This window comes from Drosophila ficusphila, unplaced genomic scaffold, assembly GCF_018152265.1.
Source record: "Drosophila ficusphila isolate 14025-0441.05 unplaced genomic scaffold, ASM1815226v1 contig_791, whole genome shotgun sequence".
Classification (NCBI taxonomy): Eukaryota; Metazoa; Arthropoda; class Insecta; order Diptera; family Drosophilidae; genus Drosophila; species Drosophila ficusphila.
This window is the reverse complement of record NW_025064737.1, coordinates 25,596,800-25,618,389: the sequence shown is the minus strand read 5'-3', so window position 1 is coordinate 25,618,389 and position 21,590 is coordinate 25,596,800. Positions and strand designations below refer to the sequence as shown.

Here is a 21,590-nt window from a genome sequence, read left to right as displayed (position 1 = left end):
TACGAGCATAAATCAACCACGGAAACCGTAATTAAAACATAAACAAAAAACAATAAGCAAGAAGCGCAGATCCGAAGAGCAAAACAAACCAAAGGCAAAAAGTGCACAGATGTGCCTGCACAAACATTTTTTCGCCCTCCATTATCTTTCTTGTTTTGGCCATAACCGAATATATCTTTTCTAGCCCGGGGGGCAAAAATAAACAAAAACAAAAATATTAAGCAAAAATAAGGGTAACAAAAGTTATTAGGAGAATGCGTCTAAAAAGCTTCAGATTTCAAACACAGAACATAAATAAAATTGAAATGAATTAAACAAGAGTGAAGTTTAACTTTTGGTTGAATTGTAAAAGCCGAAAGGGCTAAAAAATGAAATATTAATATGATCAAGACCCCCAAACATGGAAATTAAATTTAATTTACAAAAAAAAGTAACAAACAACTCATGTCAAAAATCAAAGGATAAGCGCAAGCGAAAGGGGAAAACCGGGTACTAGGGATCAGCGGGAAACACACGTAGGATTTTTCTACCCTTTTTGTTTTTGGGGAGCTTGGGGAGATGAAAAGCGGGTGGCTATCAAAAATGTAAAAGCTTTTCATGTATTTCCCGCTGAGCTTCGGCGGACTCCTCCGCGGATATGTAAATGATATTTTCGAGTGGACGTCAAACGCAGCCATGTTTTCCGAGCAGCACAATCCGCAGACCACACCTCCCTCTGCACCTTCTCTGAAGGTTTTCCCGGTTCGGCCCACCGGCCCACCACCCCCGTCCGCCAACATTGCGGTCGGAAAAGGCCACAGGGCAAGCGGCATTGGTTTCTGTTCCTCCGTCGTTCTATAAGCCGCTTTGCCGGCCAATTTTCATCTCGTCTCCCCGCTTCTGCTGCTGCTGCTGCCGCTTTCCCCACTCCCTTTTCCTTTATAGGCATTTTAAATTTTCCATTGCCCGGATTTTCAGCATTTTACAAGCCATGAATTTTTTAATAACCCCGCTCGCTGCCTGCCCTCCCCGTTCTCCTTCCTCTCCACCTCCACCTCCGATTCCCTGGCCAAAAACGCAAGCGACAATTTTCGCGTCAATATTTATGAGAAACGACCAAATTGAAGTTGACAACCTGCTCGGCTCAGAACTCTGGCAAAGAGTCGACTGTAGACTTTGTGGTATCGCCTCTGGATGGCTCTTGTTTTTCTCGATTTTTTGTGGGTTTTTCGATGGGAGAAAACGCCGAACAAAGTACAAGTTTCCTTTGTTTTGACTTGAATGGAAATTTTAAGTTGGTTTTGAGATGTTACAGCGTGTTCTATGAATATTTCAGGGGCTTAAGTTTAATGGTTTGTGAAAGCCTGTTAAATTTTAATATATACAATAGGTTCAAGTATTAAAATAGAAAATCAAATTACACACTTTTTAAAAATAAACACCAAATGTACTCGGTCAATTACGGGAGCTAACATTAGTCTGAATTTATTATAAACCCACGCAGAAGTTAGCAGATCTTCCAGTTTGCGAACAGAAAGATTTATTATGTGCACAATTCTCCCACTGAATGTCGTTATAAATCTCAAGACCTTAACCGTATTTATTTGTCAACATATCTGAAATTGCATTTGCCACAAACATTTCTCACACCCGTTCCTCTTCTCTTTCTCTTTGCAGGTAGGTGACAATGTACGTAACTTCTTTGGCGGGAAAACTGTGGCCATCAGCCTTTTCGACCCCAAACCCTCTGCCTCCTGGGTGATGTACACATTTCCTAGCTAAAAATCTGAAAATCTTCGCAGATGGCTCCTACCTCCCGACCATCCAAGCATTAACCACTCGAATTGACTTATTTATTCGCAATTGCTGATTGTGTTATATAATTTTGTGCTAAACAAATTCTTCCGGCCAAGTGCGTCATTGCTAAAGTGGGTGGGGTGAATATTAGCAATTAAATTGTATTTACTGAACTTTAAGAGAAACGGCCAAGTGCCGGCTAAATGGAATTTTGTTTGGGCAATTAATGGCAGGCCATAAACAGAAAACAAAGACCAGAATCCTCAAACCAGGTGAACCAAAATATATCTAACGGATTCTGCATCGGAGAGTGCCATAAATTTGGCTTGGGCCAAGACAAATGCTATTTTTCAAGGACACACTGAAATCTGTGTTTTTTGATATATGCAATTAATATATTCAAGATATATAGAGGTATTTATGAGGTGGCATAGGTGGTTAGTCATCAACTCTTGGGGTGTCGAAATCATCATCCAAAGCCATGCCGCGTCATAGGTTCTATAATTATTACCCTGGAAATAAAGTATATAGGGTGGACATTTAATAAAACATAATTTATCGTTTATTTGTATCGAAAACTAATTTCACGGTTTCGAAATTCACCTAAAAGAAAAACACAGTATTATTGCATATCCACCATTGTGTGTCTTATTTATGTTTCTATTTCAAGTTTATTTTTACACCACACCTATTTATGTATCAGCGCATAAACCTATTAAAATGTTAAATTTATTTGATTTGGAAAATTCAACTTAGTCAGAAGACGGGCAACTAAATTTAAATCTACACCAAATGGGTTGATCTTTCTGTTGGCTTGTTTGTGTTCAAAAATTCAATCAGCACTTGGAAATAGGCCTCAGTTCCACTTATAATTTGCATAAAAATCAGATGTATAGATAGGCCTGCCCAAGAAATAGACTTAAGCACACGCTTATGAAATTTATACCGGCTTTTTGAAGGATTGTTGTCGTCCGAACAAAAAGCAAAACAAAAGCGAATATAATATTAATAAAACAAGTTGCCAATTTATCTTCTTGACTTTGAAAACAAGTCGGACAGCTTTTGATTTGAATGCTTGTGAAAGAATTTGTAGCATGACCAAGCCAAAAATGTATAGACATATCAAACTGAATGCACAAATCAAATATTGTGAAACAACAAATTAAAGTGTATTTTAATTTAAATATTTTTACACTGCACTTTGGCATCCCATAACTTGATCATTTTTACGTTTCTGATGAAATTCTTAAAAACAATATTTGTTCAAACCAATATCATCAAAAAGGCATTAAAGTTATATAACTTTTGTTGGGAAGTCAGTTAAACCGTCATAAAATAGACACAAATACGCCATTCCATCTGCCAATTTAACTTACTAATTAAGTGGACTAGTCAAGTCGATTCGAATTCCGAGTCATCATCATTCTAACACTGTTTGGCCAAAATAACCGATATCAAAAAGTATAGCAAGTTATACCTGAATGGAAAATGTCAAGATCGTAAACAAACCGAAACTTAACTTAGAAACGTGCCGTCAATGGGAATTTTAACAAACCGCAAAGATTATCTGGGAGCTTTTGCGTTTATCTTCGACGTATAAAAATTCAACTGAAGATTACTGATTTGCAATTACTTTGAGTTCAGATGAATTATCGAAAAAAGATTATATCATTATAATCCGTTTTAAGTGTACTTTATTATGTAAATTAAAACTACTGTAATTAAAAAAGTCGTTGACTTGAACAAATTGTAACGCAATTAGATTTAAAGAGACATAATTGTGTCTTGTTGAAATCAAAGCAAAGCAACAGTCGCAATTTCCAACTTATGAAACAACCCTCGCTAAAGCCTTGCTTCACATATTTCACAATGTTTTTTTTATTTTTTAATTAGAATCAATTTTTTTGTTCGCTGGCTTTGGGTTTCAGTTTTATTTCTTCTGTTAATTGGTTGGAAGCAATTCCATTAGATTTGTTGGTATAGATTTTGGTTGTCTTTACCGCAACCACGAAATATAAAACGAAACGGACTGTACAACCAATGGAAATTTATACTGGTAAACCGACAAAGGCGCCAAAAGCAGAAGAGAATTAATAAACAACGGTAATCAAACGGAAGCAGCGAAGTTGGTCGAGCGATCTGAAATGTTTATTGTGCTTGGTGGGTTGACCAATTTCCGGTTGACCGGCAGCACGATTATGTAAATGCGCTTAGAATGCTTCAATGCAATCTACATAAAAATTATGGGTCATCATTCACTTAGAAACTGTTGAGCCGTCATAATCAACGATAATCGCGTCTAATGATGATTTAAAAATTAATCGAATTGGTTTCAAGAGGAGAATAGAGACGGGTTTCGGGTTTTTATTCAAATGTATTCATTCGGTTTTGTGTTAAGGGATTTAGAAACTTTAATCTTTAAAAAACTAATTATATTCAACATAATTTGTACGCTTGACATACAGCTCGAGATTTGGTAGCTAATCAAGTGACTTTAAAATAAACATTCAAACTGACTGATCGCCTCTGCAAATGCTCTATCTGGATTGACAAATTTCACCTTCAAGTATCCAAGAAACCCACACTCATTAACGTTTATCTGCCGATCTTAATCACGGCACACTGTCGTTCGTTTGGAAAGCTTGAAGAACATGAGACCGAAGAGTAGGAATTAAGAATTCGCAACACGGAGAAAGACGTCGGGGAGTTGGAGGAACCGGTTGAGTGAACGACTCTTCTTTGCTTGTCGTCTTCAAATGGGTGTCAATGCTGAAGAAGCGACGACAACGGCGGCCGTCAAACAAAATGAAACCGGTTCTTCAGAACCCCCACCTCGAGAACCCCCCTTTCTTCGGATGCGGGGTGTTCGATGGTACCGTTAAGTAACGCGGTCAACATAACGGTGAACCAAAGATAGCGAAGAACCGACTTCTTTCTTTGGCTTTGCCTTTGGCTTCTCCTTTGCAGATTCTTTATGCGTCTCGCAATCTCGGCTTTCTTTTTATTAAAGCCAAAAGTGCATAAGCCAAAATCTTGTTTGTTTTCTCCTTTGCTCTTCCCTTACCTCCCAGTATTTTCTTTTTGGCCAATTATTTTCGCTTGGCCTTTACGGCATTGCACATTTTTGTTCTGAGTTGGCCTGACCTGATTCTATAGCTTCCTGTAGCTCCTATTTCCCTTGCTCTCCACCTTTTTTAGGGTTCTTGTTCATGGCTTTGTGCTTTTTGCGGTTGTTGCAGCAAATCTGTTGAACTTTTTGTCCAGCTTCTTCTCCTCTTTCAGTTTACCTGTTTTTGTTTTTCTTGCTTCTGTTGTTGCTTTGGTTTAACGCTTTTTGACCTTAATAGCCAAAGAAAGGCGTCACCTTCATGGGCAGGAGAGTAGCCTCCGCTCAACTACCTATTTCTTGACCCAAACTTAGTGCAAATTGAAACTGTCAGTCAAAAGTCAAAGGCAACACAACTTGCCCTCTATTCAGGTCCCAAAAACCCGTTTCGGCCTGTCAGCTCTCACTTTACAATGACCTCGAGTTGCATTTAAGTTGACAATGTCAGCCTGGATTGTCCTAGAAAATAACGGAAAGCATCGAAGGCAAACTGCATCAGAATGTAATATAATATATCTAGGAAAAGTGCTCAAATTGCAATATTGTTACAGTTTTAATATTACAATTTTTCCGCATTTACCATTAATGTCTGCATTACTACGCAAAAGTCAAAGAACAATCTTTATTCCCATTACTCATTCTTATGCCACGGATAGTCCCAGAACAAATACACTTAAAACCACTTGACATCGACCAAAGCCAACTCACACAGCGCTTTCCCCAAATCTTTTCCCCCCCAAAAAAACCCCCAAAAATATATCAACACTATCTGTCAACAACTAAAGTGTGAAAAATCGAAATGAGACAACAAAACAAAGCGACAAAAACTAAAATTTGGAAACGAAAATAAATATTGCGCTGGCTCATTTTCAGCTTGCCAAAATGTTGGTATACACGAATGTACGAGTGTGTATTTTCCTTTTGGAATTTTCACCAGGTAGGATTGATGCCAACCAAAAAAAGGCGGTCACCCTGTGGGCGTATCAAACAACATAATTCTGCTTGTCTGTCTGTCTGATTTGACAATTTTGTCGTGAGTTTCTAGAAAGATGCTGATGATATTGCTGATGATGATTATCTGAAAGAAATACTTAGTCATAGTTTTCTCGCTTTTGTTATTATTGCCTGCATGTGAAGCTTAGACATTGTGGCTAAGCAAAAAGTGGGTTAAGACTCTGGCCATTGTTGTGTGTCGAATTTTGGCATGTGCGTCAGGTTTTCTTTTGTTACTTTTCCCCTACAATTGGCATTCAAAGAAAGCACAGCCGATTGTTTGTTGGGAAACAAGTGCTCTACATCTAATGAGACCTTAGGAATGAAAGCCATTTCCTCTGAGTTGGTTGAACTTTAAAGATGATAATTGGAAAGTATGAACTCTCAGGGATTTCGATCAAGAGCATGGAAAGTTTAGTTAAGATATTCTATACTTCTTCGTTAGTTTTATTGTTGGACTTTAAAATTCGATCAACTCACACTCCTTAAGTTTTATATGTTTTTATGCTGAACTTGACCGGCTTTATTTATCTAAATCTCCGTTGATAAACAAATGAACTCCATTGATTCGACTAAAGTTAGAGGGCAATTATCATTTATTACCGTCTTTGTTATTCGGCTTTACTTCCGAATTGCGTGCCACAAAAATGCATAATATTTGCCTAATTTATTTTGTTTTGTGATTCAGTTCGTTTTAAAATATGCCAGATAGTTTCTGTTTTCAAATGTTTGTATTTTATCGCGTTTTAAAGGGCAATCGATAGCTTTATTATTATTCTGCGTTAATTTTTCATTACTGGACGCGAAACATCTGCTAAGTTTATCCGATTTAAGTGATTGCATATATATTTCCTTCCGAAAAGTTTTCCATTAAACTTTTTTATGTCAGCTTAAAGTTTAATAAAGTTTATTCCTCCTCTGCCAACGCAGCCCAAAAAAGAACTGCAGTAACGTCTACAAAACAATGGTGCAACAAGAAAAAAACTTAAGGAATAACAAAAAGAAGTAGGGGCCATTTGGGTGGGTTACCTGAAAAGGCAGCTCCATGGCATGACACTCAAAAGTATTTTGTATGTCAATTGCTATTCAAGCTACTCACGAAAATACTAAGGGAAGAGGAAGAGTGAGAAAAGAAAGAAGAAGCTAGAGAAGAAGTGCCGGCAAAGTGCCCCAAAGTTTATGAGCTGACTTTTCGGAGAGCCAAGAAGTTCACTTTTGGAGGAGAAAGAGAAAGAGATAGCGCCAAGACACAGAGGTCACCCTCGAGTTTGTTAATTAAATTCACGGCAAGTGTGAAAGAGATGGAGGAGGGGGAGGGGGACCCAAAAAATACGCTTGATAAATTTAAATGAGCCAAAAGTGGGCGTGATGAAGAAGAGCCGGCCATAGGTGTGATGTAAATGGTAATACCAAGAAGCATATGCAACAAAGTGAAACAATGCCGAATGCCGAACCAAAACATGATATATTATATGGAATAATGGGTGTGTGTCACTTAACCGCAAGTGGACTCAAGTTCAGTTCTTTTCTTTCATTGTGCTCGCTCTTTAGCCATGTGATATCATTATCATTATTGTTCTTATTCTTCTGGCCACTTCCTCACTCCCCATTTCTTCGCAGCTGGTTTTACATGTTTAGTTGGTGTGCCTTTCTTTTGGTCGTTGACTTGGCGAAAAGTTCACTGAACCCCGCGCTTTCAGACAACGGAGGGAAGAAGCGAAAAGCAGTCGGTAGTCTCCGACTTTCAAAGGGAACGGAACCTTTCCCCGAACGCCTAGCAAGTGTCAGAGTTATATGGGTCAACTAAACCTTTCTAAACTCGGTATGGGAAGGGTAACTCGGATAGAAAGTTGCGAATGTTGCACGTAATTATAGTTATTATTCCCATGTCTTTGATCAAAACTTCCAAGTTTATTTAGTACTTTCTTCGAGGGCTTATTTAGACATAAATCTTAAATCCCTTGTTTAAGTACCTCTAAACCTCTAAAGATTAAACTCCCCTTTTATATTTTGCATTTCCCTCAGAAATGTCTGGACGTGTGTCTGGTGTTTTAGGTAAGGAGGCGGCGATGATGTTAATGGACAGCATAAAGAACATTGAGTGGGTGGGGAAATAAGAAGAAAAGCGAACAAAGCAAGATTATGGAGGAAGAGAAGGGGTAGCCACGCGTTTTGATGGATGACATTGATTGATGATGATTAATAATGGTGCATTTTTATTGCTCTTCATCGGGCCACCTCCATACCGTTCCTTTTAGTTGTTTAAACACATTAAAGTTGGCACTTGTGCTGTGTATGTTCTTATCCGAGGATAACACCTGAACTCAGCCGTCGCAAGGACCTAAACTTCGCTATCTCTCTATTCTCATCGCACTTTGTTACGTTGATTATTTCGCTTGAGTGCGGCGCAAACTCATCATCGCGAGAACCCATCATCGGGGTAACCCAGGTCCATTTTCCACTTTATCCTCCGTCGTTTTCCCCGTTTTCCGGCGCCATATGCTGCCACGCATATTCGCTCAATTAAAAAGCATAAAATTACATTTTCGCTCAAATGAACTTTGGCCCTTTCTCACTTGGGCTTCTTCTATTTGACTCCTTTGGCATTTATCTAAGTCCTTTCTCGCTGTTTTGCTTCTCCATCGTTCATCCTTGGCTATGAATTTCGCGCTTTGTTCATTATTGTTAAAGAAAGGAACTGCTTAGCAAGTTCTTCGTAAATTTGTAGCTCTTTGTTCAAAATCTATATATTTGCGTACAAATAAAATTATAATTTTTAAATTCATGTAACGTTTAAAAACCACTCCGCTTTGAAGGCCTTTTTTGTAAGGTTAATGAAATGTCTTGCGGTTTTATTTAGGCAACTTGACAGTTACCGAGTTTTTATAGCTTGGCAAGAAGAACCCATGTTTTTTGTAGTATTTTATGCTCACCGCAAAAGCATTTCATCAGAAAGAATCCCATTCACCTGCCCGAGCTGCTCATCAAGTATTACCCAACTTGACCCCGTTCAAACTGCTAATTTAATATTTATAAAATTACGACAAAAAACGCTGGCGAGGTAAAGAATATTTTCGGTATTGCGCCACATGGCGTATACTTAATTACATTTTGTGTTTTACAAGTTGTTAATTTTCCCGGGCACTGCCAATAAATTAATATGCAAAGCTGACGAACACACAAGCACATGTGAATAAAAAACATTTTTAGGGCAACAAATAAAGACGAGAGGATGGCAACTTTTCATATCCGGTCTCAGCTGAAATTTCCAAATCCTCGGCTCAGTTTAATGAAGCATGGTAGTCGTCCTTAAGTATGCCAATAAGAGGGGTGGGGCGGGGGAAAGGGCTTTAAGGGACACAACCAATTTGTTTGTGGGGTTGCCATAGTCACATATGAATTTTTAAGTGCAAACATAATAAGCAGCTTAATGAACACACACGTGCTCCTGGGAGACCCTCCCCGTTTTCGCCGCCCTTTTTGGGGCAACCCTTTTTAAGGATGCGGACCTTGTGTCATGAATTTAACACGTGTGCGTGTGCGTGAGGTCTTTCCGGAGAGTAAGAGGAAAAATCTGTACAATTGAGGTCAAATTTATAATGACAACCAGCTCCAGTTATGGGTGAAAATAATTTATTTAATTTATTGGGAACGTCTTTCTAACTTAAAATTTGAGTTAAATTTGTGTGATCTCTTTATTTTAAATCTCCAAAGTAACCACTAAATTTGGGTTGTACTATTGTGTCAGCCATTTTATATAGAAACATGGGGCGTGAGTGTGTCGGTGGTAAACAACAGTTCTCACCCAACTTTATCATCGTTAACACTTTAACGGCTCTCCCTACTCCCCGGCTTTCTCATCTTGTCAGTCAGCGTTGAAAATACCACAAAGAACTGTCAAAGTCGTCGTCATCCTTCCACGGAACCCCCCTCTCTGGGAACCCAACCCCCCGATAACGCCTCCACAGACATCAGAAGCATCGTCATCAGCAGCAGCGGCAGCAGCCACAGCAGGATTGTCATCATATCATTCCCTGTCGTGGGTGGATTTTTTCCCACTTGTTGTTTTGTCTGTTGTCCCTTTGGTTTCTTTGTCCTTGCGTGTGTCCTGTCAGCAGCTCGGTGTCTGTGTTTATTTGTTGCTGCCAGTGGAGCTGTTGTTTTTGTTATTTTATGCTCGCACAATTTGCATTTTAATTATTTAAGAGAATTTTGATTAAAAAATATATACGGCCACGAGGCGGGCATAAAAAGTTGTTGCTCTTTCTATTCATGGTGGGATGCTGCACTTTGAAAGGGGTTTCAGACTTCGAATTGGGTTTTCATTAACATTTAAATCAAATTTCGGAAATATTTTTGTCGTATTTTGTTGTTGTCTAACAAATATTATTGCTTATTCGTTTGTTGTTTCGTATATATATCAAAATATTTTCAGCACATTAGTGACAGAAAGTGTAAATATTTTGAACAATTGTTTGTATAAATTGCTTTTTGCAATTACTTTTAGATAATTTTTCTTTAAATTTTACAAATTTTTTTCAAGGTGAGAATATACGAAATTCGGTTGGCATAGTATATGCATATAATTTTCCTATGGACTTTCAGGGAGTGCTCTTTGTTTTTGCTACTGCCATCAGCTCCGCTCGAAGAATTAAGCCGATGCTAAGAGCCCTGATTCCCCGCCCCCCAGTAAACCCCCTTTATCCAGAGTACAATTCCCTTCGTTATGATGTTTTATGCATGTGACGTGGCCGCGTTAATTCTGACACTTTCATCAAATGCTCTCTTTCATCAAGGGGAAATTCTTTCATTTAATTTTAAAATTTTTGTGACTTGGGGAGGGGAGAAAAAAGTGTTGAAATTTGCGCCTTACTTTGAAGGTTCAGCTCATTAGACGAGGAAGCACATTGGACGTGGACATTTCACACGCGGTGCCCAATTTATGTGGTCCCCGAACATTATTCAAAGTGACAGGCTGCCCTTTCCTCCTGCTCTCCTTGGAGACTACCTGTCGAGTGGGAGCCAGTGCAACAATTCAGATACGGATACATCCCTTCCCTGGCGACCCACACCATATAAAAACTGGGCGGGAAAAAGAATACAGAAGCAATAAACATTTTTACAGCCATAAATTCTTTTGGGGCACTTTCCTATCCCCTTACCTCACCTACACTCCCCTGTTTGTTTGCTCTCCTCACTTACTCACTTACTAAATTCTTCATAAATTTCTTATTTTTATTACATTTTTGAACTTACGAAATTTTTGAAATGCTCTTCGCTGCCACTCTTTGTCGTGTTCGCTGTTGTCTCTTCTCTCGTTGCATCTGAAATAAATTTTTAATATCTAATTTTTTATTTCCTTTCTTTTCTTTGCAGGTAAGTTTTATCCATCAACGGAAAATCGAGAACGAACCCCTCCCTTCGACCTTAGCACCGGGCTCGGATGTTTGGGGCACATGTGTAATGGTTTTTATTCTCGGTTTTTATTACACTATGAAATGCATTTGGAAGAACCTACTTAAAAAGATTACATTTCCTTTGGTTTGAACTGGCTAAGAAGTTTAAAGCTCAACAGACTCTGGGTAGAAATACTTCTGGAATATTAAATGAAGTTTTATTACCGTTTTGTGATCAGCGAAGATATTTTTATTACCTTTACTTAGTTTTCTAGGGCTTTATTAAAAAGTATAAAATTAAGTGTTTAGTTAATATTGGATATACTTATGGTAAACAAAGAATGTTCATATAATAATTTTCAAGAGCTTATCCCTGCACAGACAGCTTATTATGGTCATAAAGTTCCGTAAAATTAAACAATGAACTGAAACACCTTGAACTATATTTGGCCTACCATATTACACCATTAACATTCAGCATATAAAAAATGTTTATAATTATCATAATTAACGTACTGCAGCCTCGCACTTGTTCAATACTTCTGCCAATATTTTGTTGTAGCCAGCCTTAAGTGTGTTTTCATTTTAATAGCATGCTTTGTACCTGCGCAGAAATTAAAAATCAAGGTGTATTGGCTAATTAACATTATAAGCCATTCAGATTTTAAAGGTTCCCGTTCAAAAAGAACAGGTACCATAGTTTTAAGTATTCGTTTTGCAGCCTTTGAGTTTTTCAATATTTATTTTATGTTTTGATTTCCCCCGGGCTTTTCAGTTCCCGGCGTATAATTAATGTCTACTTAAGTGAAATGACAGTCGGTCCGTCGTTCAGTATTTTCCGCCATCCACCATCCGCTATCCCTGCCACCCACCGCCGCCTAGTTTTCCACCCAGCTAGTTTAATTACTCACTAAGCAGACTATATAGCAACGGCGAAATCGGGCGAGTGGTGCGCAGTCAACAGTGTCTGCTAAAAATATCTCATCACCGCACACACCTGCATGGCGGACAGTCCGCTGTTCGTTCTCTGCGCTGAGGTAAAAATGTATTTTTAATTTGGAAGAATATTTTCACAATTTTTTCCACTCTGCACGCATATGTGTATTCATTTTTCCTGATATTTGCTGTAGAGAAAAAATTTTGGATTCTTTTTTGCGGCCGTTTTCTTTTTCTCCTGTTTAGATTTTGATGATAGACAAATATTTTCTATTTGGCTTGCATGGCAGGCAATTTACACATTTTTGAAAATTACGAGAAATATATTCTGAAAATGTGTCTAGATATATAGAGAGTCTGGAGAATTTTGAGCTTTTAATGACACACAGAATGGAATTTGTAGTAATTGGATTTTATTTTGTAGGGGAAGTCGTTCCCAAATGGAATTGGCTGAAAAATACGACAATCTAATTTGGCCAATACTTGACTTATTTATGTGTGTTTGCCGCATAAATTGACCTTTTGACCCCACCCCCAGCCATCCTCTCCACCTAACAAGCTCACATCCACATCCCATATTCATCGTTTTGTGGGGCTCAGTGGATAAATTGAATTAACCCAAGCAAACAGAGGCAGCGTTTTGAATTCAAATTGGCTGACATTGTTGTCGCTTGTCACCCACTCAAGGGTTAATCGGGGGTCATAACAGGGGGTTAAGAGGACAAGGCTGCGATACAGAGCTTTATCATTAGGCATTGCATTGATTTCCACTGGACAATTGTCAATTATAATTGAATATCTTGCACTGCACTCCAAGATAATCAGCTTTTGTCTGTAACCCTAGGTACAGTTGTGTTCAATGATATTTTAATTAAATTCTTCTTGCAAATATGATGGATTGTACACACGATGATTGCTGCTGACATCATTTCCGTTTAGCTGCAGCTATGCAAAAGAGAATATACTGCGGGCATCTTCCTTTTTTTTCAGTGCTGCCCCACCAACTTCCCTTTTCTCTTTCAGTGGCTGGGTCTCGTTTATTTTTTTTTCTGCTTGCGCCGCCTTAAATGGATTTTGATTGAGTTTAATTAAATTTTATTAGGTTTTGTCACCCTCTCCACATGGGATGATGATGTCGAACGACCGGACGTCGAGCAAGGGGTTTCTGCTGTGGGGAGCAGACAGTGAGGAGGTTTCTCTTTGGTTCTGAAATCACAGCGTTTGCTTTCGGCTTATTATGGTAAAGTGAACGGGCGTGATGCAGTTGATGTCGGTATGGGTTTGAACGAGGGTTCTTTATTAGAGGGAGGAATATAGGGTGAGCTAGAGGGAGTGGGCAATATGACTGTCGGAGACATATAAAATTTCACTCATTCAATTCAGATTCGTTTGCTCAGTCAGTCCTCAGTCCTCTCCTCGCTGCATTCACATCCATTTACGATGTGTTTATTGAGTCTTTGGTGGCCTTTGAATCTCTTCTTTCCAACCGCCTCCACACCCCACATTTTTCAACTCTCTTTGTATGGCCAATGAAGTTGTCTTTGCTTTTCTTCGGTATATGGAATTGAGTTGATGCATTGAACTGTCGTTTTATGGCTGTTCAAATGGTTTCGTTTCTTTTATTTTCAACCTGCCAAAGCGGTTTGCCACCAAGTATCTTTTTTTTTTAACCAAGTGGCCGGTTTGCCTAATAAAAGATGCTCTGTGTCAACGGCATTTCCCCCAGGCTTTCAAATTAAACACGTTAAAATAAAATCAATTAAAATTGTTCAACATGTGTAAAAATTGTTAATGCTAACTGTTGTCTGTTCAATCATCTCTCTAATGTTTGTTCGGCAAACAATCAATATTATTTGTATAAGTAATTTAATGGAAATCATTCAACCAAGTCAGGTAAACACTTTGGTATAAAAAGCCGTAAAAAAGGGCACTAGTCATAGATGAAATGTGTTAGAAAGAGGTAAATGGGAAAATGGCTTTGTTCACGCTTTTCAGTTGGTGGGGTTTACGAGCCACAATTTCATACAAATTTAAGCTCTTAAAGATGACATTTTGATCTGTTTTGATTTCCCCAGAGAGGGTGTCCTGTGTGTCCTTGCAGTCCTGTAACGTGATTTCTCGTTCGCAGTCTCTTTTCTTCCCTTTTTTCCCCCCATTTTCCCCTCCGAAGTTATTTTGGTTAACGTGTTTTTTATATATTTCCACCCATATACGGATGGCTCGGGTTTATTGCTTGTCTGTGCGGAAAAGAGAGGGATTCTCTGGCGGGGGTGGAAGGGAGATGGCGAAGGGTCGACGTCTCGCATATCCTTAATACATAAAATATGTTTGATGGTTTCGCCATGCTCATATGTCAAAGGTTAGCGCACGTGCTCACGCTCTCAGAGTGTTTTGTTGTTGGGCTGCAAAATCGAAATTTAATATATATCCATCCGCATATATCTGTTCGGAATTAAAGTATGCAGCGAGGGTGGTCCATTCAGTCCTCGTTGATGTATCGAACTCTATTCTGCGGTGGATGCTGAGGGATTACCTCGATTTCTGTGGCACATCTCGCGCATTTATTTGGCATTTTCTTCTTGTGCTTTTATTTCGAAACTCCGTCAAAAAAAAGTATCTTGTAAATGTTGAATTATTTATGACGGACTCACAGCTGGGCCCTTTTCCGCTCTACTCTTTTAAAGATCGATTGATTATTTTCCCGGAGCATCTCTTTATCGTCGCCATGGTGCCAGCGACAACTTTCAATTAGCCTCCGGTCGGGCCAACATAATGACAATTGATTGCCATTGTCAGGCGATATCTACTCGAGCGATAGCCAACAAATCAATTATAAGGCCCAATGCCTTTTCTATTTCTGTAGTTCGGTTTTATCACCCGCAAATGTCATATTGTTGTGTTTACCTTTTTCCGGGACAATTCCATAATTGAAGTGCTCTTCACTGTGCCACATAGAAAGTTTCGGGTAGGAAATCTCTGGGTGAAAATCTTTCAACAGAAAAAGTTAATTTCTGTGTATTGTTAAAGGGGGAAATGGGGGAATCCAAGCGGAGAGAGTGGAACGATGTCGAGTGTTATTTTTGTGTGCAGCCGCAAATGACAAACATTGTTATCGCGCGCCTCCTCTTCTCTACGCCCCATTGTAGTTTTCTTTATCTTTGCCGCAATGTCAGCGACAATTGCTGGGTAAACATATTTACCCAAACCAAACCACAGACAATTCGGTCTAGTGCTATTTATGCGACTTTTGGATTTTGCTGCAGTGAATGGCTCACAAAATATATATATTGCAAATGATTCACAAAGTACATAAAGAAGAATGTTAATGGGGCATTTTTTGTACATTTGCCATTTTGCGCAAAAACAAAAGACAACTCCACCTGTAAAGAGGTTAAAAAAGCTTATTAAATCTTTACTCACTTTTGCCACACTTTAAGGTTGGTTATCTTTTACTCTTTTCTCATGACCATTAAAGATAGCAGGTATAGCTGCCACCATATAAAGTGAAGGGTAATGCGAAATTCTTTGGTAATCTGCCACCAGAAGCTGTGTGCTCTATTTGCACAGATAAATCTGTGTGACTTTAAGTTACCTTGCGTACACCCGACGACATATCATATAACCGAATCCAGCCAGGTGAGACGGGGGAGTGAGCTCAGGGATCCGTGTTTGCAGAGATTCTTTTCACCGACATGAACTGATTTGCTCGGCTGCTATGCTGCGCTGCAAGTTTTCCCCAAACCCCAAAACCCTCGTCACATTAATGTCTCTATAGCTGTCAGTTTAGCCTCTGCCCGGGCAGGTGGTTCTAGCGGAAAAGTGGGTGAGATGTGTAGGTGTGTGGGGTGTGGGGTGTGGTTTTTACGGGGAGAAGTTGAGGCGTGTCTGTGCTTATCAGTGAAAACATTTTCCCAACCTTTTCTGCCAGCGGAGGCAACTGCGGCTGCGGCTGCGGCTGTTTAACGGGTTGCCATTCTGGGGATAAGGGAACTTGGCTCCATTTTTTTTTCCATCCGCCATCCGCCACACGCCCTCCATTTTATTCCCTATTCTTTTTTTGCCGGGTAGTTAGGAGGTGCAAATGTGCGTAACTTGCCACACTTTCAACACCTCGGCAGCAGCTTGGAAGAAAAAACAATCTGATGGCGAGGGAAAAGTTTCAATCTGCGTGTAAGAGCCCCATGGGGCGTATGTGCAATTTTTGCGATGTAAACTTTTTGGCATTAAATTGCCAGAGATTTTCCTGCACTACTTTCCCTACCCGCCGCAGGCACAACAATTAATCATCAAGAAGCCGGTGGCGGCGCCCCTTTTTTCTTTCTTGGTTCTTCAGTGACAAACATGTGTCTTCGCCGTCGCGAATTTCCCTTCTGGTCTTTCTTTTCTCGCACTCACGCCTGACTAATCGTTAAGCAATTGTTTAACATTAAAATGGCCACATAATCGCATTAATTAGCATTTTCGTTCCGCGTCGCAGAGAGATTTCCCTCCTTCTGCTCTCACAAGTTGTTAGTTTCTCGTGTGCCAAAAATCTTTTACTATAGTTTCTGCGGTTAGTCGTTCCTGCACACAGCTGTTGAACTAATTTGATGGGTGTGGCCGTCAGTATTTACTTGGCGATTTATATGTGACGTGATTTTGTATAGCAAACAAAAGGGTGAAGCATGTGCAGTTGCAAGAACGAATTAAATTTTAATCGATTTCGAGGCCAGGATTGAAGGATTTCTCTTGTTTATTTAATGATTGTAGAGTAAATTTGGTTGACTGTTTACACAAATGTTTATTTTGTTTATTAACTAGATCCAGTTCGTAAGAGTAAAAAACTTGACTTGAAATCTATTTGGTAAGCATTCTTCTCTCAAATTAGTTTTAAAACCCACTGAAATAGTGGGTGATTTATCCCAACTATAATTTAATTTGACCGATAACCCCCTGAACTAATATAAAATCCGATAAATTCCGAACACGTTGTTCTACTAAAATATTTAAATTATTTTCGCATTTGGCAACTGTTTGAACGAATTCTATTTGCCGACTTTTTGGTCCAGCGGTTCAATGCTGCACATTGTTGTTTACACTCCGCCCGGATTTCGAAACAATATTTCAGCCTACTCCACGTCCACGTCGGTTTTTTTCGGTCCATTCTCTGCTGCTGAACCCAATCACTTTTGTTTACCAACGCGTAATTATTGTTGCTTATTTGTTTACTACTTTCATATGCATAATTACTGATATAATTTCAATTTAATTGCAATTAAATTTTTGCGTAATTTGCTTTGAACAAAACAAACAACAAAATCTGTTCGCGCAAACTTTGAATATATTCGCCGTGGTTTTTTGATGGCTCTTTTTTTATTTTAAGCTGGCGTGGCTGGGCTTCCACAAATCAACATGTTCGAACCATTACCTTCAGTTCAGCTCTTCTGCTAATGTTTGTAAATAGTTGCTCAAATTGTTTTTGTTTGCTGTCGGAAGATAAATTGTGCAGAATTTATTTATGGGATCCGCAAGCAAATGGATTGATTCAAGAGGAGTAGATTTAGATTGGGGGGCCTCTCATTAAAGATGAGGCACTTAATAAATGGTCCGTCATTAAAAGTTTTAGGCACTTTAATTGTGCCAGACCGAAATGCTAATGGAGTTGCCCTTATAGCGGTCGGGAAACGAGAAGGTTTATCTCCCGATCCTCTCGAGAGATCTCCGTGGCTAATTAACATGATTTATGCCGCCAAATAACGCTCAGTTGTTTCTACTCAAACATTTTGCACAACTTTCGTAGGAAAATTGAACATAATTAACGCGCAATACATGACAGGCACACCGTAGAAAAATACAAGGCTTTCTAATGTCTCCAACACAATCAGACTCGCCGAGAAAGATTATAAATAATTGAAACATTTATTGCAGTCATGAGCAATTTTGCATCTAATTATAATTAAGCCGAGTCGCCGCCCGTTTGAGCAAATCGCTCTCGCTCATATTTTGCAATATTATATGTCATAAATTATAAGAGCCAACTGGCTGTCGTTTGGCTAGGTTCACGGAATAAATCGAGGAAAACTTTCTAGGTCTGCAGCTGTCTATCGTGCATTTTTGCCAAAAAGTGATTCCAATTGAATTGTTTAAACAAATTCCTGTGGGGCAATTAAAAATGTAATGCCTTCAATAGAAAGGTGCTCTCTTTTCTAAACAAATTATTTCGTTAAATATGTAAGCATAATGATGATCCAAAACATTATTACTTACAGTTAATACAATTTTTTATTTATTTGGCCCTCGCTTTTTTGCCTTCCCAATTCCATCTGTCATGTTTATTTATTCTTCCCAGATTTTCCGAGTTTTTTGTTTTGCTTCTGCGTTATTTCTGATTAGTTTTTGATGCTCCGCCTTTTTGTTCGCTCTGACCCTATTAATATGCTGCGAACGTGGCCGAATAAATTTTTCGTAATTTATTATTGTCTTGCCATTTGTACAGTTAATCAGGCTCAAAAGGCGGGCACTCGTAGATTCACCTGAGAGCGTTCGGATATAGAATCGGATATATATACCCACGAGCCCACTCAAATGGATGTTGCACAGCAGATGCTGATGCCAGCGATTGCTTTGCAATTTGTTTCGGTGCCTATTCCTGGCAGCAAATTGTTGGGGCCTTGTTGCCAGTCGCCTCCTTCTGATGCAGCTTCATGTTCGACTGCAATTAATGTGGACACTTAATTAATCATAAAAATTGGCGAAAAGTGTTTACGGCTCATTTAAATTGACAAATGCTGTGTGGGCTGTTCTCTGCTCTTCCCCATTCTGTTCGGTTCTGTTTTGGCCATGTTTGTATCTGGCATCTTGTCTCCTCGTTGCATCATCAAAAAGAAAAACCGAAAACGATGTGACCTGATTAACATTTTCACTGTCCGCCCTCGGCAATTTCTCTCGTGCAAATTATTCATAAGCACTGCTCATAATTTCATGATTATGATAACAAACTCATTTGTTTCCCATCTCATCTCGTTGTCGAGTCGCATCAGCATCAGGATCATCTCGTAAAGAACAAGGACGACCATCTGGCCCATGTCTTTTGCATACTAATTTGATGATTTTCGACGAGCTGACTGATGTCTGCCAGTTGGATGCTTATCACTGGATTAGACGCTGAATGAGGTGGGGGTGTATATGAGTTTGGTTTGGCCTGATGTCTGTCTGCTGAGAGCGTTTTCAGCCGCTTTTCGGTTGTTATTTTGACAGATACACCGAACCGGCTTGTTATTGGTATTCTAATCAGCTGCCACTGAGACAAGGGTTGCGATGCCGCACTTTCAGATTTTCTGCTTCAAGGAATTCCGAGAAATTTGATTCCAATTAAAAGGGAATATCAGGAATTTGAGCGTGAAAATTACGTACTTTTCGCCAGGGTGATTTAGTTTTCCCAAAATATGGAAACATATAATCTTCTTTTTACCCATTCTTATTACTTTAATTCGACGCATGTTGGTCTCATTTAAAGCTAGTTTATCCCCCTAATGTAACCCCCATTTCGACTTCATCTCATAGATTATTATTTCCTCTTGTCCGAGTTCATGATCTTTTTCATCTTATGAGGCAAAACTCCCTCTAATTATGCGATACATCACAAATAAACAAATTTCAACTGGAGCTACTTTTGTTGCCCTCTAATGCCGCGCACGTAGCGCGTTATTTTCCCAACCCCCGACCGCCCTTGCCCCTCCCCCTGCGTATTTCCTCCCCCTCGGCGACCCAGGGACGCACTAATTTTATGGCTTAATATACTCTCACAATGGGTGGCGCGGAAGATTGTGTAACTATGAGGGGCCAAATGGAATGGATGCTGCTGGTTCTCCAGCGCGAAATTGGCACTCAACGTCAGTGTTTCCCATTCCTCGGAGCTGTCACTCATTTGCTCATTCCCCAGCTTTTCCCGCTTTTCCTACCCGCCCGCCTGCCGCCTCCTCTGTCCATTTACCATTCATTGCGTTGAGAGGAAAAGAAGAAAAATATTTGTCACGGCAGCTTGGAATTCTTAATTTTATTACACTTTTTTCTGGCGTGCGTAACGCGCCAAAAGACAGCCAGAAGAGGCGGCCAGGCAAAGGGGGCGTGTCTAAGATGAGAGGATAGCCTCGTTTTTTGCAGTCGAAAGAGCCCCTTTTTTTGCCGGATTCCTGCATGCAAATTTGGTCTTGTCGGAAATGACATTTTCATGCGTAAATTGAAATGTGAGCGACGTGCTTGGGGATTTGTGTCGCAACCCAGTCTCTCGCAGGCCACGCCCACCGCTGGTGGGCGAAACCGCCCCCACAAATAGGGAAAATAAAAGCAAATTGTCATAGCTTTTAATTATTTGTTCATTTCGCTGGCACCGTTTTCAGAGGGTTTTCCTTAGATGCGGCACTCAAAAGAGGCGATAATTTACAATCCCTGTTTGTTTTCGGTTTATTTTAAGAACTCAATTTGTCTTTTGGTCAGCTAATGGGTTTTCAAGGGTCTCTTTTAAATACACACCCTTATTCTATATTTTAAAAATAATTAACACATTTACTCATTTCTTTTCTTTCAGGTAAGTTGACTTGCCCTCATCCAAGAATCAAAACAGCAGTACGAAGGCAAAATCATTTGGCAGCTAAGTTCCAATAACTCTTAAATTCTTTTGTATTTTATCAACCAAACAACCTTGCCTTTCTTATACCCCTTTTAAATATATTTGAGGTTATATTTTTTTAATTATATCAAAACACAGCGCAATCGGAAATTGTGTCAAGCGGAGCCGTCAGTTGTTGTTGTGCGGTTGTATATTTGCCCTGATAAGCGCAAAAATTCTATAACATTTCCTGTGCAGCCCGATAAAAACAATGAACAAAATGTGCCTTTGATAAGGCAGCGCTGAACAGAACAGAGCAGAGCAGAACATATTGCAAAGCCTTCCATCTGGAGGCATGAAATTCGTTACAAGCCTGGGCTTGCATATTAGATTTTCCGACCAACAGATTCTTCACCCACATATAAAATATGCAGGCCGTAGAACGGAACGGAAAGAATGACGAGGGGAGTGCATGAACGAACAACAGCATACTCGTACACATAGTGGAAAAGGAAGCAACTTTCCCAGACTTTAGTTTGCCAGGGAAAATTGAATTTCCTGCTATTGACTTTGGGCGAAAGAGCCGACAGCGTACAGCAAAACTTTCATGCGAGCATAGGCAACAACACACAGCGTTGAAAAAAATTACAAAAATGTCAAAGCAGCAGGAAAAAGTTAAATCTGAAAAGCAAAAATTGCAAAACACAAATCGAGAACAAGCCACCGCCGATGTCTGGAAGCGAATGTGTTCTTTTTTTTCTGCTCTTTTTTGGCGGCTGCAACATTCCTCCTTTTT

At 39.4% G+C, this 21,590-nt stretch overlaps 1 protein-coding gene across 8 annotated transcripts in view; it reads left to right on the top strand.

Annotated features, from left to right (window-relative positions):
• LOC108099274 (maternal protein pumilio) overlaps positions 1-21,590 on the top strand; it is a 172,258-nt gene that overhangs the window by 97,167 nt on the left and 53,501 nt on the right. Inside the window, exon 2 of one of the 8 annotated variants that reach the window (XM_017202661.2) lies at positions 1,657-1,668. The exons of the other annotated variants lie outside the window; for them this stretch is intronic. Within the exon in view, the coding sequence (XP_017058150.1) occupies positions 1,657-1,668 (12 nt within the window). The remainder of the gene's footprint in view (positions 1-1,656; positions 1,669-21,590) is intronic. 8 annotated transcript variants of the gene reach the window in all.